Raw genomic sequence first — 16,586 nt, forward strand, 5'->3', positions numbered from 1 at the left:
CCCGGTGTTGCATACTCTGGTTGAGCTGGTTAATCCTACAATCAACAGGATTATCAATTCCTCTCTAGCCACGGCAAACATCCCCAATGATTGGAAGCTGGCAGCCGTCAAACCACTCCAAAAAAAAGCACTGGCCGACCCTACTACCCTGTCTAACCTGCGACCTATTTCCTTGCTACCTGTCCTGTTCAAACTGACCGAAAAATTTGTCAATAACCAACTGACTAATTTTTGGGAGAAGAATAACATTCTCCATCCTCATCAATCAGGATTTCGGTCAGAACACTCCACTGAGACGGCCCTGCTTTTCACCGCAGAAACCTTACGGGCAGCAATGGACCAAGGAAAAAAGGCCGTCCTTATCCTACTCGACCTGTCGGCAGCCTTCGATACGGTCTCACATAACATCTTAGTGGACCGGTTGGCTGCCGCAGGAGTAGGAGGCCAGGTCTTGGCATGGCTCAGGAATTTCCTCAGCAATAGACCAGTCTGAAGCCAAAGACGTCAGCTCAGGGGTCCCGCAGGGCTCAAGCTTGAGCCCTGTTCTCTTCAACTTGTACATGGTACCCCTCGTGAAACTGATCGCGTCATTCCAGATCAGTTCCATCTCATATGCTGACGACACTCAGCTCATACTGGTTCTGGATAGGGAACGACCAGGCGCAGAGGAAAATCTTAAGGAGTGTTTGACAGCCACATTTAGATGGATGACCAACAACCATCTAAAGTGCAACACCGGCAAAACTGAAATTCTTCCTGTTGGGAGCCATAACTTGTTCTCACCAAAAATGTGCTGGCCAACGGAGGCAGAAGCTCCTCCCAACACAATTGCATCTGCCCGCAACCTGGGCATTAAATTTGATAACCAACTATCTTTTAAGCCCCAGGCTATAGCAGTGGCAGGCATGTGCTTTCAAATCATCAAAGCACTGAGGAAGTTTTTCGATCTGCTTCCCTTGTCAGCGAGGAAAACAGTTGCAGTGGCCTTAATTAGTTCTAGGCTAGACTATTGTAACAGAGTATATGCTGGAGCCAACAAAAGCGTTCTCCATAGGTTACAAATGGTCCAAAATGCAGCAGCCCGCCTCGTGCTATGTTGGCCACGGAGGTCGTCAGCTTCAGCAGCACTTAATATTCTCCACTGGCTGCCGGTAAGCAAAATAATTCTGTTTAAAATTCTTTTAATTACCTTCAGGGCATTCCACCAGCGTGGCCCAAAATACCTACTCTATGGGTTCAAAAGATACCATCCGACGCGCTGCCTGAGGTCCGCCAGTCAGAACCTACTCACTCCCCCCCGGTTCAAGCTGGCTACAAAAGGAGGCAAATCCCTTTTTGTATTGGGCACCAAGGCATGGAATAAGCTTCCCCTGTCTTTACGTACATTCTCCTTAGAAGCCCCTTTTAGGAAAGCATTAAAAACTTGGATCTTCTCTCTGCCCGATGCTACATGTAGAACTCTGGTGTAACTGTGGTGTATAATGCAACACACCCTTTCCCTCCAACTCTTCCATCTGAGTTGTGTGAGCGCCAAGATACTCCTTGGAGTGAAAGTGCGCGGTAGAAATGTCTCTTACATTACATTACATTACATTACAATCGGTACATTACAGGAGGAAAAAGTGATATGTGTGCAGGTTACAAAAGCGTACAAAGTACAAGTAGAGGTATAATACTGCAATAAATGGCAGACACTCCAGCACAAGAACAAACGTTACGTAGGCAATGGTGGCACTTGTGCAAGTATCTAAAGCAAACAAAAGTGAGAGGTAGCATACAGTGTGATACCAGAGAAAAGTGACGTGTGCAAGTTACAAAAGGGTACCATACACAGGTACAAGGGTAATACTACAGTAAATGGTAAACACTCAAACTGCCAGAACACATTGGGAAGGTACTTCCCATGCACCAGCTTCACCTCAGCCTCCCCCCTGGCTACCTGGCTACCTTGGATGACCCAGAAAGCTGTGTTTTGTGTTCCCCTGCCAGGACATTTTCCCGAGGCCTGGAGGGCTGATTAATTTACTAATTGTAGGGGCCTTACCTGTTCATGTGCTCCTGAGCTGAAGGTCTGGGGAGGGCTAAGTAGGTTAGTAATAGCAGGGGCTTTGCTGCTTTTCAGGTGCTCCTGTGCTGGAGGGCTGGAATAATTTTGTGACAGAAAGGGGCCTTGCTATTTTTTTTTGTTGCTCAGCATGTAGACCATTGGCACCTTTGCCCTGTGTCCTGTGCAAGAACAGTATCCTCCCACTTTCATTCCTTGTCTGTGCAAATAGTGTTTCATGAAAGGGCACGTCCCTTGAATGTGGGCCACGCCCCTTAAATATGGGCCACGCCTCTTGAATGTGGGACACTTTTTTCGTCAGTGCCGGGCCGAATTGTGATCCCAATCCGACCCTGTTAGAAAGTGAAACATTGGTTAATTTCTACATTCTCGATTTCTAAGGTGCAACAGTACTCATATGTAGGAATAAGTAGGTGTTTTCTGCAAATTTAAAATCAGTTATTTCAGAGTGAAACATAGTGGAATTACTTCAGTAAGGTTTTGTACTAAGAGCTGATTTTTGTTTATTTCTCACTTATTTTTTTAATCCCTTTTATGAATAAAAAGCATTGCTCTTCTTGGAAATGTATTGTAGTTTATGCTATAATTCTTATTTGTGGTCCACTTTTGTTTTCATTTTTTTATATGCTGATTTACTCTCTGTTTCACTACTTTTTTTTGCTCAGTTATTTGTGATTTATTTTACCGTACTAAAATAATGCATAAAAACTTCAGTTTTGGAAAGGACTCAATCTTACTTTTTCTGCAATGGGGACGGGGTGCAGTTGTAGTAGTGGCCAAGTTTTAAAAAAACGATAAAGTCTAGAGTCCTACCCAGCCAGAGATGCAAGTACTGTATCTGCAACTGAAAGTTACTTTCATTAAGCCTTCTTAAACCCCTAGCATGATGTAGACAAGCAGTCATGGTCAAGTCAAGGTTGGTGGTTTAGGACCAGCCTAGGTACAACAATGGTACAGCACAATTATCACATATGTAATGAGGATGTCACCGGCCAGCCAGAGTTGTGAGAACTCTACACTTTCTTAGGAGATCCATGACAATGTCAAATCTGTTTCATTAAAAACCCTCATAACTTCTCTCATTCGCCATCCGCAGCAATTGGAAAGCACAACTCTCATGGCATCTTCACTCTCCGCAACAGACTTTGTATTGTACGTCTCGTCTAAAACCACCACTATAAGGCAAACCCTTGCTACATTACTATGTGGCCAAACCACCATTAGCGTCCAAACCACTTTTCAAAGCTCTTCAAATTAACAGCTGGTTCTCCAACTGAGCTGATTTCAATACTCAAATCAACTGACCCCTCTTGGATCCATCTGACTCATTCAATGTACATACAATCAAGCCTTTTACACTAATTTCCAAGGGTACTCACTCAAACCCAGCAGCTACTGTTCATACTTTAAATTTGCAGAGGTTCTAGCACTTCTAAAAAAGACAAAAATACTCCCAAACCCAACTCAAACTCAAACCACTGTCTAGTATCTAAACTCCTGTTCTTCCCTAAAATACTGGATCGGCAGGCCTTCAACCTCCTTACATTATTTCTCATTTTAAAGAACATGCTCATCTCCACAGAGCAGCCCTCTTACAAACCGTTAACTTATCACATCCTCTCATCACAAACAATGTTATACTTATAATTCTTGATATGTCCGTAGCCATTCATACTGCCAATCATCCCACTCTACTATGCTCCTGAAGACCATTTGCACCTCCCGCTCTGCCTTCAAATAGTTCTTCCCTCACCTTCTTATCAGAGCTTCCTTGTTACCAGGCAATCCAAACTATGTCCTTTTATCTGCTACCAGGGGGCAATCTTCAACGTGTTGTTGGGCCCTCTCCTATTTTCTCGCAGCACTTCCTCCTGGTGACATCATCTGTCCTTTCACTTTCTTCTACAATTGAAATACAGATGGCACCCAAATCATCTTTTCTGTTTCCCACTTTCTTGTCTTGTCTCCTTTCATGCACTTCTGGTTGCCTTTCTTTCCTTAAACAGAACCTCCTCCACCTTAAATTACCTAGTTTATCTATTTTGTTCCTAACACACTGATATTTAAATCTTTTGTGAGAAATCTTGGTGTTCTTTTTAGTCTCTCTAAAATAGCTTGACCTGAACTTGTGCAAGATCCGTCCGTTTATCCCAATCCATACAGTCAAGGCAAGCATTTTTTCTTTCTCTCTTCTGGACATGATCTTAAACATTGACACCAGAACCGTATGCCATCTCACTCAACAAACCACTTCACATTACTGTCACCAGGCTACCAAGCGTAGGGACTATTATGGATTACTAGCATTGGTCTTTCAACCCGTCCACTTCACTTCTCTCTTTGAAGTCATAATCTTCTAGACGCCCACCTGTAACGTTCTCATCGTGACAGGGTACACCTTCCAGGGGGCAACTCTAGTGGGTAATTTGTTGTATTTACTCGAAATAACCATGAAAATCAAAGAACAGATAAGGAAGAAATGGAAGGGGTACGCGGAAGAGGTGTTCTGTGTAACCCTGGCTTCTCCTGCTCGTTGGCTACTAGAACCTCTCCAGCTACCTGTACGTAGCTCGCCTGTGTGAAACCCAGCCGACTAAATAGGAAGCTTTTGCTTGGACAAATGAACATATTTATCCTAATATTGAAAAGCGTGTATTCGAGATGACAATGTCTGCATTTTCAGAACTCATAAGCTGGTATTATTGAAAAACTGATGGATTTCTAAGATACATATTGAAGGATATATTTGAGTGATAACCCATGAGAGCATGTGGAAATTCATTACTAAAATGATAACCTTTGTGCTAGGGGCATCATAGCGAAGGTTGTCAGGTGTTAACCACGTAGAGGTGGCATTTCAGATTGATAAAGCCCTCTTCAGATCACTGCTGGCAACCCTGCCTGACGACTGAGGTGATCGCTGCTGGCAATTTTGCATGCAATGGCCACTAATGTAATCGGGTGTGACTTGGTCACTAATAGCACACTGATAACAATTAGGAGTTCAATATGATTTTCATTGAATACGAGTAGCTCTTATTACAGAAAAGGTTTGTGACGTAAACAGTAGTTGCCCTTCATTTCCCAACCATGATACAACTAAAGTAAACCCTAGACCACGTGACCCAGTGTATTAGTAGCATTCACAAAATATTTACCAGACATCCACATTCCGATGATTGTGACTAAATATTTTTTACCACATAAGGTTAATAGGCTATGAAGGAGAGGTAGCTCATATAATCCATTACATTTAATTTACTGGGGGAGGCAGAAGGCAATTACCCAGGATGCACCTGTGCACTGTAAAAGCAAGAGATTACGCTGCTACAAGCCTGGGCTTGTACATAGAGATTCAATGGAGACTACCTTCTTGAGACTACAAGTTGGGGAGAAAAATCGAGTTTCACCCTTCTCAACATATTCCAAAAAGGTAACCTTGAGGAGCACCAATTTGAACATCAAGGGGGCCCTCTGGAACAGAGGCCCCTCCAAATGCTACCCAAAGGAAAAAAAAGACAGAGGAACTTTAGGGGAAAAAGGAAAAACTGTGGTTCACAGGTTGTCATGGACTTTCTTCCTTATAGCCCATAAGGGGTAGGGGGCTGCTAATACAAGAGAAGGCAATTCCATCCAGTAGATGCATGTTGATGGTTCTTTCAGTGCATGTCACACCTCTACCCATGTTAACTTCAGCAATTAATGCACACATCTGATCTATTTCTTAGCTCTACCAACCGTTAAATAATGACATTTTACACAACTCTGCAAAGTACCTAATACATATGTGGACTACCTTTTCTACATTCTGATAATTGAACGCATATAAATTCACTCAAATCATATCCCTGCTCGGAAACTGGGCACATGGTATGCTACTGTTTTCTTCAGGATTCCCTCTACATGAGACCTTTTTCTCTGGTTTGGTTTCAGGGGTCGGATTTGGTGTCTGGTGCTGATTCCAAAACGAAGAATGCCAAAGAGATCCTGAATCGTTTGGGGCAGATGCCTAGTCAACAAGAGGCTTTGGAAAAGCGAATCACAGAAATTGAGAATGAACTCAGAAAGCAGGCGGAAGACATAGGTGAGCTTTGCCAATGAACTAGACATCATATGACTGGTAGAACAACTTCCATGTTCTAGTTATGTTAAGGCAGTGTAGGTGAACTCAGTAGAGCTAGTGCCAAATCTTGGTGCTAAGTGACTGCTGCAAAACCAGCAGTATTCCCCAATTACATCAGTGCAAGAGTACGCAACCTTTGCAGAATCGACTCCGAGCCACAGTGGCTTCAGGCTGACCATAGTTGAATTTGACATAACCAGTACTACAACTGAGCTGGCAGAATAGTGTTGCTGGTGGATTAATGAATTTCCTTGGAATAACTCTCCCCCTATAATGGGATCTCTTCACAGCTATTTTATTTTTATTTCCATAGTTTATGTGTCACCCTTAGATTTCAAGCAGTTGGTTTCACTTTAAATGTTTTTCTTTGCATTTCTGGACTGAAGTGTACTCTTCTGAAGAGCTTTAATGAGAGAGAACCACATGTCAAGCATTGTTTTATGTTTTTTGCTGGTTAGGATCATTGTCAAGTTCTAACAAACCTCTAAACCATCTTTGCAGGCATCTGAATGCGTTTGATCAATGGTTCTTAACCTGTGGTCCGAGGACCCCTGGGATCCGTGAGGCCTACACAGGGGGGCAGCAAGTGTTACAGCATTAAATAATGCTAAAGTTAATACATTACAATGAATAAAGTATATATAAATGTATGTATATATATATATATATATATACACATATATATATATATATATATGTATATATATATATATATATATCCATTTAAAGCGCAGCAGCCGTCGCACTCCGCTATAACCCCTCCTCTGACAACAGCGGTCCGTACCGGGCAGCGAGCCCAATCAATTTCAAAACAGTCACACTCACGTCCTTTAGATGCAGGGACAGTGCGAAGTACGGACACAAAATAGCGTGTTCCAAAGTTTCTTTAATCAGCAATGGCAAACAAAAACAATGTCTCTCTACGCGTTTCGGGGCTCCTCCCCTTTGTCACGAGTAGTTGAAAGAGTGATAGGTGCAAACATAATATAGTTTAAATCACATGGTGTGCCACAACAATGAACATAAACAAAATACTAAGACGTTCACCGACGCGAAAATAATAACATCAACATGGAACGGTGTAATTATCATAACAAATTGAATGTGATCATGGGAGCAATATAATTCATTTGTGCTTTTTAAGAATGCAATTTATATCATTTTGGATCATAATATCATTCTTACATGAAAACCACATTGGGTCATAAAAATAAATGACAGACTTCGATTCTATATACATAAAGGAAAACAGTGTCCTTAACTGAAATATAGCACTTCTTGCAATGAATCATGCTTACGGTAATGGTTACTGCCCTAGTGGGCAACAAAAACAATAGCACTGGCATGCTGAGAGTCATATTTAAGCAATATATCGGTTGTGTATACAGCTTTTGAACCATGACAGAGTCTCTGGAAATAATCAAGGAACTCGCTCAGTTCATTGCCCATGTGGGCTTGTCCAAAAATAACTCTTAGTCTAAGTCTAAAATAACCAGTTCAGCCCCAGTGGGCTAATGATTTCATTCATACGTGCTGATCATTAAGTGTTCAGTTCCAAATCTAATCAATATTTAAGCTGGTACTCCCATTCAGTCAAAAAAGATTTCATTCAGGCCGTCCCTGGAAAAAGAAGAAAAGAAAATAATGACCAGTGATTCATAGTAAAAAATTCCTTATACCTTTCACAACTCATGTAAAAGGACACTAGAAGTTAAAAACAAAATAGGGCAATACATCTTATATAAATTTTTTCATTTTATACATTTACCCAAACAGTTCTCTCACTAGACAAAAACTACAGATAGCTCAATAAAACTTGAAAATTTCTATTCAATCATCCTAGATGTACTTCCATCTCTTCGTCGCAGTTATGTCCATTAGGGACCATGGTTTTGTATTGTCAAGTCAAGTCAAGTCAGAGAATTTATATAGCGCACTACCTACCCAGAGGGTCTCAAGGCGCTTAGAAAGGGGAGGAGGATTACTTGTCAAATATCCATGTTTTAAGTTGCTTTCTGAATGCTAGGTGGTTCTGGGTGAGGCGAAGGTACGCGGGGAGTGAGTTCCATGTTTTAGCAGCCAGGTAAGAGAAGGATCTGCCACCCATGGTGGTCTTGTTGACAATCAAAAAATGAGAGGCAGAGTCCGTGGAATCTGAGTTTTATAAGGGTTTTATTCCATATAATGGAATGGTTCGAACCAGGTATCATGTTCCATCACCACGAAGGTTCAGGAAGGGATAGACAATGCTTTATTGACAGAGTACAATATATATAGTTAATGCATATAATGGTGATGGATACAAAAAGGCGTAACAGCTGAAAGAAACGAGATAAGAACACATGTACGTAACAGAAGGCGTGCACAAGGGCGTACACGGAGGTGTGTGCTAGAGACGTCATATGAAAGTGTCATAAGTGGGTGGATTCATAGAGGAATCCTGCAGTGTCAGCAGAAATATATGGCTGGATGCGCGCGCAGGCAACATGACGTGTGATTGACGTGGAATTGGAGGGTGAAGGGGACTTGACATTTAGCTCCGAAAGATGAGACAGAAGTCTGGCGTGTCAGGACAATCTAAACCCAATCATATCTGATATCTTGTGTTTGCGGAACTGTATTATCTAGAAGGAAAAGTCTCTCGGACAGAGGCTATTCTATACTGACTGCTAGTGCGTGCATAAGCGTCTATGTGTCTGCGTGTAGTGCGAGGGGCCATGGGCCTACCATGGTAACAGGAGCAGTGAATTACTTGCATGGAGACAGTGAGGCCGGGCCCTTTGCTCTGCAGCTGGGAGGATGTTTACCTAAATAACTAGACAGGAATGTATTTTCGAGGAGCGGAGCAGATAACTTGAAGGCTGAATACAGTCTTGGCAGGCAAGCAGGCCGAGCCGGGCACCGCTCACCGCGCAGGGAGTAAGGCAGAGGTCATGGATACAGAATCCAGGCTGCAACTTTCAGAGGCAGAAGGCAGGAAGGCAGAAAGGCTCGATGGCAGAAATCAGGGCCTAACTCAACAGAGCCAGGAAAATGTGAAAGTGCACCATGTAAAGACGGTGGCAAGGCATACTTAGGAACTGAATTATCGATCCATTCATGGTGCATCTGAGAGAGGACATGTTAACGTTGGACGCAAATGTATTTGCGTCTTCATAGCTGGTCATGGAGGGAAATTACATGTACTTGAAGCACGTACATGGAGCCGTTGGGGTCTACTATAGGGGACACAATTGACCATAAAATTCGAATTACCTCATTCCCTCCTTGTCCCCTACGGACCCTTCATGATATATCAATCTGCATTAGTCTATTTATTTGTTCATGTAACACCATTTGCTCTTCCTTTTTCAGGCGGGATTTAGAACGTGGACTTGGATGAGGAATGCATGATGTGGCGCACAAACCGCAAATCGCTGGCCCACACTGGATACATAGGCAGCAACTGAATACTATGAGAAGGGCTATTCCGAGGAAGGATAGGACTTTCCAACCCCAGGCTGACAACACGCTCCAGAACCAACCAGACCATGTCCAGGTACCTGGATCCTGGTGTATCTGACTTGCAATCTTATGGAGACGTGTTATAGCTCTATATACTGACGGTGCGTTTTCTGGAATGAAAACACAGCAACTCGATCCGATGACTCTACAAGCTCCGCCCCTATCGGCCAGAATGACGTCAAGAACAAGACGATTTTGAAGGACAACAAGTCTCATAGCAGACTGTTCCTCGGTTAAGTTGCCTAGGGCGGAAGTAGTTTCATTCACTACTGCTTCGAGGGTTCTGGTCAAGTGACGTATTGATTTGCTGTTGAAGATAGCTCCTAAATAGGGAAAGAAACCTTTATTGAAATCTGTGTATTTTTCCCATGCCGTTTCAGTATAGTCGACAATCGGGAGATCTCTCCTGGGTCTATTAGGCACTAGATGAGAGTTCTTATGATAATCAGGTGGAGCTAGAAAAACAGGTGGCAGAAGGAATGCAATGTAACATGTCCCATCCCAATCTAGTGGCAAACGTATATAGGCTGTCAGACCACAAATGAAATAGGAATGGCGTGTAGCTTTGAATGTAGACTTGCCTTTATCACTGAATTTGATTACAGTATTACATTCACTATGACCTAGGTGTACTGAACCATTCTTTCTGACACATAATTCACCTTTAACTGGTAATACTGACATAGAGGGTAAGTCTGGTCTGGTATCGGCTTGGACATTCAGAATCATGAGGTTAAGTGTATAATTACCTAATCCATATACTTCGTTTTCTAGATCGGTCCCTGTCCTTTGTGGAAGACCCTCCTTGTTAGGGTAGCAGGCTTTATGCATAACTACGTTCAGATTTCCCCAGACCCAACCTCCCTGATAGATTATGGCATCAGAATCTAAAGAATTTATTAAACTAAACCATGCACCACAGGAACCATTGTGTGTAAACGGGTACGGAAAGAATGGCAGAACTCCCTTGTATTTCTGAAAGGGGGGGAGTCGGCCACATATCCAACAATTTGTAGCGTTGCTGGTCTGATGAGAATGATGTAACATACTAATGAAGGTATTGTTGCGCAGCGCAAGTCGGTATGACAACTCGTGAGGGGGTAATTCACTGAAAGTGTGTTCGACAGTGTCGTTTGAGGAAGAATGTGTACGTGTGAAAATAGGAAGGTACATGTGGAGCAATAAACCTGTAGCAATAATCAGAAGACTCAGAAAAGACATAATCAATAATGCAACGATGCAATAGCTGCGGAGAGACTTACAATATTTCTTTTTCTTGATCTGTTTCTGTCTATCTCTCTCTCTATTGGGATCTAACTTATACATGTCAGGACCCTGTCTAACCGCTTCACCTAGGGGAGGACTTAAACAATTAAACTGTCTGACTTGCTAGATCTCAACTTTTGCTTATATTCCTCTTGAGGAGTTTTCTCTGTCAGAGGGAGTTTAGTATCAGTCATTGGAATGGGGCCGGGCTGGAAGTCTATGTTTGGCGGCAGTCCATGAAACTTTTTTATGTGGCTTGAGTGGAGCCACCCTTTTCGGCCCTCCACCTTCACCGCGGTCCTCGTGGTCAGCAGAACAAGCTTCGGCTCCTGCCAGCGGGGCTCCAGCGGACTCTTCCGGTCAAAATTCCTGACGAAGACAAGGTCCCCCGGAGTAATCTCATGTGGCTTCACCTCGGTGTTGTCGGGAAAGGCTGCAGCTACCTGTGAACGACAAGATTGTAGTGCAGACATCAAGGAGGCAAGGTAATCTGTCAGCATATTACAATCAACATCTGTAATCTTGCGAGGCAGAGGCGTCCCCCACATATTCGGTGGCCTACCAAAGACCACCTCGTACGGGGATAGCCCTGTTCGTGAGTGTGCTACCATTCTCATGTAAAAGAGCGCGACTGGCAATGCAACTATCCAGTCCACGCCTTTCTCGGCACAAATCTTGGCAAGGCGTGTTTTCAGGGTCTGATTGTGTCTCTCTACGAGACCTGCTGCTTCGGGATGTCGGACACAATGGAACTAATTTTGGAAAAGGTGATGGACAGAGTTTCTAAATGATGCAGAATACTCCTACCCAGTCAAGAGATCAGGGCTTGATCCATCACCGTTGTTTAGCTCACTGCACCATCCCAGCTTCAGAACCTGGCTATATGCAAATTAGTCTGTTCCTGTCCCAGTGCATGATGGGAACAGGGCAAACCAAACTACCAAGCCAATTCTTTAACTGGGAAGGAGACAAGCTACCGGGGACCGGTTTCTGGCATTTCAGCCTCATCGGCCCGGCTTGCTTGAATCCTGATGGTGCAATGAGCTAGGGACTCACGTCTGAGTATACCCTCCCACACATAGTGTGGATAAAATCAATTTTGGAAAAGGTGATGGACAGAGTTTCTGAATGATGCAGAATACTCCTACCCAGTCAAGAGATCAGGGCTTGATCCATCACCGTTGTTTAGCTCACTGCACCATCCCAGCTTCAGAACCTGGCTATATGCAAATTAGTCTGTTCCTGTCCCAGTGCATGATGGGAACAGGGCAAACCAAACTACCAAGCCAATTCTTTAACTGGGAAGGAGACAAGCTACCGGGGACCGGTTTCTGGCATTTCAGCCTCATCGGCCCGGCTTGCTTGAATCCTGATGGTGCAATGAGCTAGGGACTCACGTCTGAGTATACCCTCCCACACATAGTGTGGATAAAATCAATTTTGGAAAAGGTGATGGACAGAGTTTCTGAATGATGCAGAATACTCCTACCCAGTCAAGAGATCAGGGCTTGATCCATCACCGTTGTTTAGCTCACTGCACCATCCCAGCTTCAGAACCTGGCTATATGCAAATTAGTCTGTTCCTGTCCCAGTGCATGATGGGAACAGGGCAAACCAAACTAACAAGCCAATTCTTTAACTGGGAAGGAGACAAGCTACCGGGGACCGGTTTCTGGCATTTCAGCCTCATCGGCCCGGCTTGCTTGAATCCTGATGGTGCAATGAGCTAGGGACTCACGTCTGAGTATACCCTCCCACACATAGTGTGGATAAAATCAATTTTGGAAAAGGTGATGGACAGAGTTTCTGAATGATGCAGAATACTCCTACCCAGTCAAGAGATCAGGGCTTGATCCATCACCGTTGTTTAGCTCACTGCACCATCCCAGCTTCAGAACCTGGCTATATGCAAATTAGTCTGTTCCTGTCCCAGTGCATGATGGGAACAGGGCAAACCAAACTACCAAGCCAATTCTTTAACTGGGAAGGAGACAAGCTACCGGGGACCGGTTTCTGGCATTTCAGCCTCATCGGCCCGGCTTGCTTGAATCCTGATGGTGCAATGAGCTAGGGACTCACGTCTGAGTATACCCTCCCACACATAGTGTGGATAAAATCAATTTTGGAAAAGGTGATGGACAGAGTTTCTGAATGATGCAGAATACTCCTACCCAGTCAAGAGATCAGGGCTTGATCCATCACCGTTGTTTAGCTCACTGCACCATCCCAGCTTCAGAACCTGGCTATATGCAAATTAGTCTGTTCCTGTCCCAGTGCATGATGGGAACAGGGCAAACCAAACTACCAAGCCAATTCTTTAACTGGGAAGGAGACAAGCTACCGGGGACCGGTTTCTGGCATTTCAGCCTCATCGGCCCGGCTTGCTTGAATCCTGATGGTGCAATGAGCTAGGGACTCACGTCTGAGTATACCCTCCCACACATAGTGTGGATAAAATCAATTTTGGAAAAGGTGATGGACAGAGTTTCTGAATGATGCAGAATACTCCTACCCAGTCAAGAGATCAGGGCTTGATCCATCACCGTTGTTTAGCTCACTGCACCATCCCAGCTTCAGAACCTGGCTATATGCAAATTAGTCTGTTCCTGTCCCAGTGCATGATGGGAACAGGGCAAACCAAACTACCAAGCCAATTCTTTAACTGGGAAGGAGACAAGCTACCGGGGACCGGTTTCTGGCATTTCAGCCTCATCGGCCCGGCTTGCTTGAATCCTGATGGTGCAATGAGCTAGGGACTCACGTCTGAGTATACCCTCCCACACATAGTGTGGATAAAATCAATTTTGGAAAAGGTGATGGACAGAGTTTCTGAATGATGCAGAATACTCCTACCCAGTCAAGAGATCAGGGCTTGATCCATCACCGTTGTTTAGCTCACTGCACCATCCCAGCTTCAGAACCTGGCTATATGCAAATTAGTCTGTTCCTGTCCCAGTGCATGATGGGAACAGGGCAAACCAAACTACCAAGCCAATTCTTTAACTGGGAAGGAGACAAGCTACCGGGGACCGGTTTCTGGCATTTCAGCCTCATCGGCCCGGCTTGCTTGAATCCTGATGGTGCAATGAGCTAGGGACTCACGTCTAAGTATACCCTCCCACACATAGTGTGGATAAAATCAATTTTGGAAAAGGTGATGGACAGAGTTTCTGAATGATGCAGAATACTCCTACCCAGTCAAGAGATCAGGGCTTGATCCATCACCGTTGTTTAGCTCACTGCACCATCCCAGCTTCAGAACCTGGCTATATGCAAATTAGTCTGTTCCTGTCCCAGTGCATGATGGGAACAGGGCAAACCAAACTACCAAGCCAATTCTTTAACTGGGAAGGAGACAAGCTACCGGGGACCGGTTTCTGGCATTTCAGCCTCATCGGCCCGGCTTGCTTGAATCCTGATGGTGCAATGAGCTAGGGACTCACGTCTAAGTATAGCCAGGTTCTGAAGCTGGGATGGTGCAGTGAGCTAAAAAACAGTGATGGATCAAGCCCTGATCTCTTGACTGGGTAGGAGTATTCTGCATCATTCAGAGACTCTGTCCATCACCTTTTCCAAAATTGATTTTATCCACACTATGTGTGGGAGGGTATACTCAGACGTGAGTCCCTAGCTCATTGCACCATCAGGATTCAAGCAAGCCGGGCCCACGAGGCTGAAATGCCAGAAACCGGTCCCCGGTAGCTTGTCTCCTTCCCAGTATAAGAATTGGCTTGGTAGTTTGGTTTGCCCTGTTCCCATCATGCACTGGGACAGGAACAGACTAATTTGCATATAGCCAGGTTCTGAAGCTGGGATGGTGCAGTGAGCTAAAAAACGGTGATGGATCAAGCCCTGATCTCTTGACTGGGTAGGAGTATTCTGCATCATTCAGAGACTCTGTCCATCACCTTTTCCAAAATTGGACACAATGGAACTTCCACTGATATCCTAGCAGGAGTGATACCTGCTTCATAAGCTCGGACGAGAAGGGTTGACCGTTATCTGAGTACACGACACGGGGCAAGCCATACCGTGGGAAAAATTCTCATACCAACTGCTTGGCAGTGGTCGGAGCAGTGTAATCTGGGACTGGATATGCTTCTGTCCATCGGGAAAGTGCACATACAACTACGAGGACGTACTTGAACCCTCGACAACGTTCCATCTGGATATAATCCATCTGGAGGACTTCAAAAGGGTAATCGGGGGCATGGAATCCCCCTTGCTCTACGGGAGCGCCTTTACCTGGGTTGAACTGACAACAGATCATGCAAGTACGCACTTTCTGTTTTGCTGCTGCTCGTAAATGCTTATTGAACCAAAGGTTTTGAATACTGTCTAACATGGCTTTTTCTCCTAAATGTGCAGGACTATGTGCTGTATTAATGATAACTTGAACCATAGAGTCGGGGAGAAACCATGTGGCTTTTCCCTTCGTCATCCATCCCTGTTCTGTCTGGATCCCTCCTAGTTCAGTCCATTTCTTGATTTCGTCTGGTGTAGCATGTGTCTGTATGTCAATTACATCTAGGGCGGGATCCCTAACTGTCATACAATGTGTCGGTGTCGGGACTATTGTCTTCGTCATATCAGTTGTGTGAGTATGAGTCTGAGCTGTATTCTTGGCTGTTCGATCTGCCAGGTCGTTACCCTGGGAAATGGTATCTGTGACTTTCGTATGTGCCTTACACTTCATGATGGCTATGGCTGAAGGCAAATGTATTGCTTCTAACAGAGCTTGAATGAGGGGTCCGTGCTGGATTTTGGCACCGTGAGAAGTTAGGAAACCTCTCTCTTGCCAGAGAACTCCGAAGTCGTGTACAACTCCGAAGGCATAACGGGAATCTGTGTATATGTTAACTTTCTTGTTTTTGGCTTGAATGCAGGCTTGGGTCAGAGCGATGAGCTCTGCTGCTTGAGCTGACAGGGTGTCAATGCGGTGTGTTTCTATGACCTCAGTTTCTGTCGTGACTGCATATGCAGCCACTAACTCTCCTGTACTTGATCTCATACATGAACCATCCACATAAAGTGTCAGGTCTGGATCTGGTAATGCGATATCTGTCAAGTCTTGTCTGGGTTTCGTCGTAATGGTAACGACTTCAACACAATCATGTGCCAAAGGGTCTGTCTCACTTAATGGCAAAAGTGTAGCAGGATTCAGTGTATTACAGCGTCTGATTTCTATGTGTGGCTGAAACAATGTCAATTCATAACCTGTCAGTCGTGCTATAGTCAAGTGCTGGGTCTGTGTTCGGTTCAAAAGAACTTCCACGGCATGTGGAACTTGTACTGTCAGTTGGTGTCCTAACACTATGGAATCACTTTGTCTAATTGCTAGAGCTGTTGCTGCTACAGATTTCAAGCACGCAGGCAGAGCCTGGGCTACTGGATCTAGTGTACTAGAAAAATAAGCACACGGTTTGTGTGAACTTGCTTGATCCTGGGTGAGTACTGACAATGCAGTACCTTCGCGTTCTGTGACAAAAAGTGTAAAAGGCTTGCTGTAACATGGTGTCGCTAAAACAGGTGCTTGGCATAAGGCTTTCTTTAAGTTTTCAAAAGCTTGTGTATGTTCCTGAGTCCAAGGGAGGACAGTCGATGTCGCTGCCTCCTGGGTTGTCAACT

The 16,586-nt window shown here is 44.4% G+C and overlaps 1 protein-coding gene across 1 annotated transcript in view; it reads left to right on the forward strand.

Moving 5' to 3' along the window:
• LOC147685264 (uncharacterized) overlaps positions 1-16,586 on the forward strand; it is a 342,295-nt gene that overhangs the window by 117,598 nt on the left and 208,111 nt on the right. Inside the window, exon 5 of the mRNA XM_086941156.1 lies at positions 5,999-6,149. Within this exon, the coding sequence (XP_086797282.1) occupies positions 5,999-6,149 (151 nt within the window). The remainder of the gene's footprint in view (positions 1-5,998; positions 6,150-16,586) is intronic.

The sequence above is a fragment of the Lissotriton vulgaris genome, chromosome 10 (assembly GCF_964263255.1).
Source record: "Lissotriton vulgaris chromosome 10, aLisVul1.2, whole genome shotgun sequence".
NCBI classification, from domain to species: domain Eukaryota; kingdom Metazoa; phylum Chordata; class Amphibia; order Caudata; family Salamandridae; genus Lissotriton; species Lissotriton vulgaris.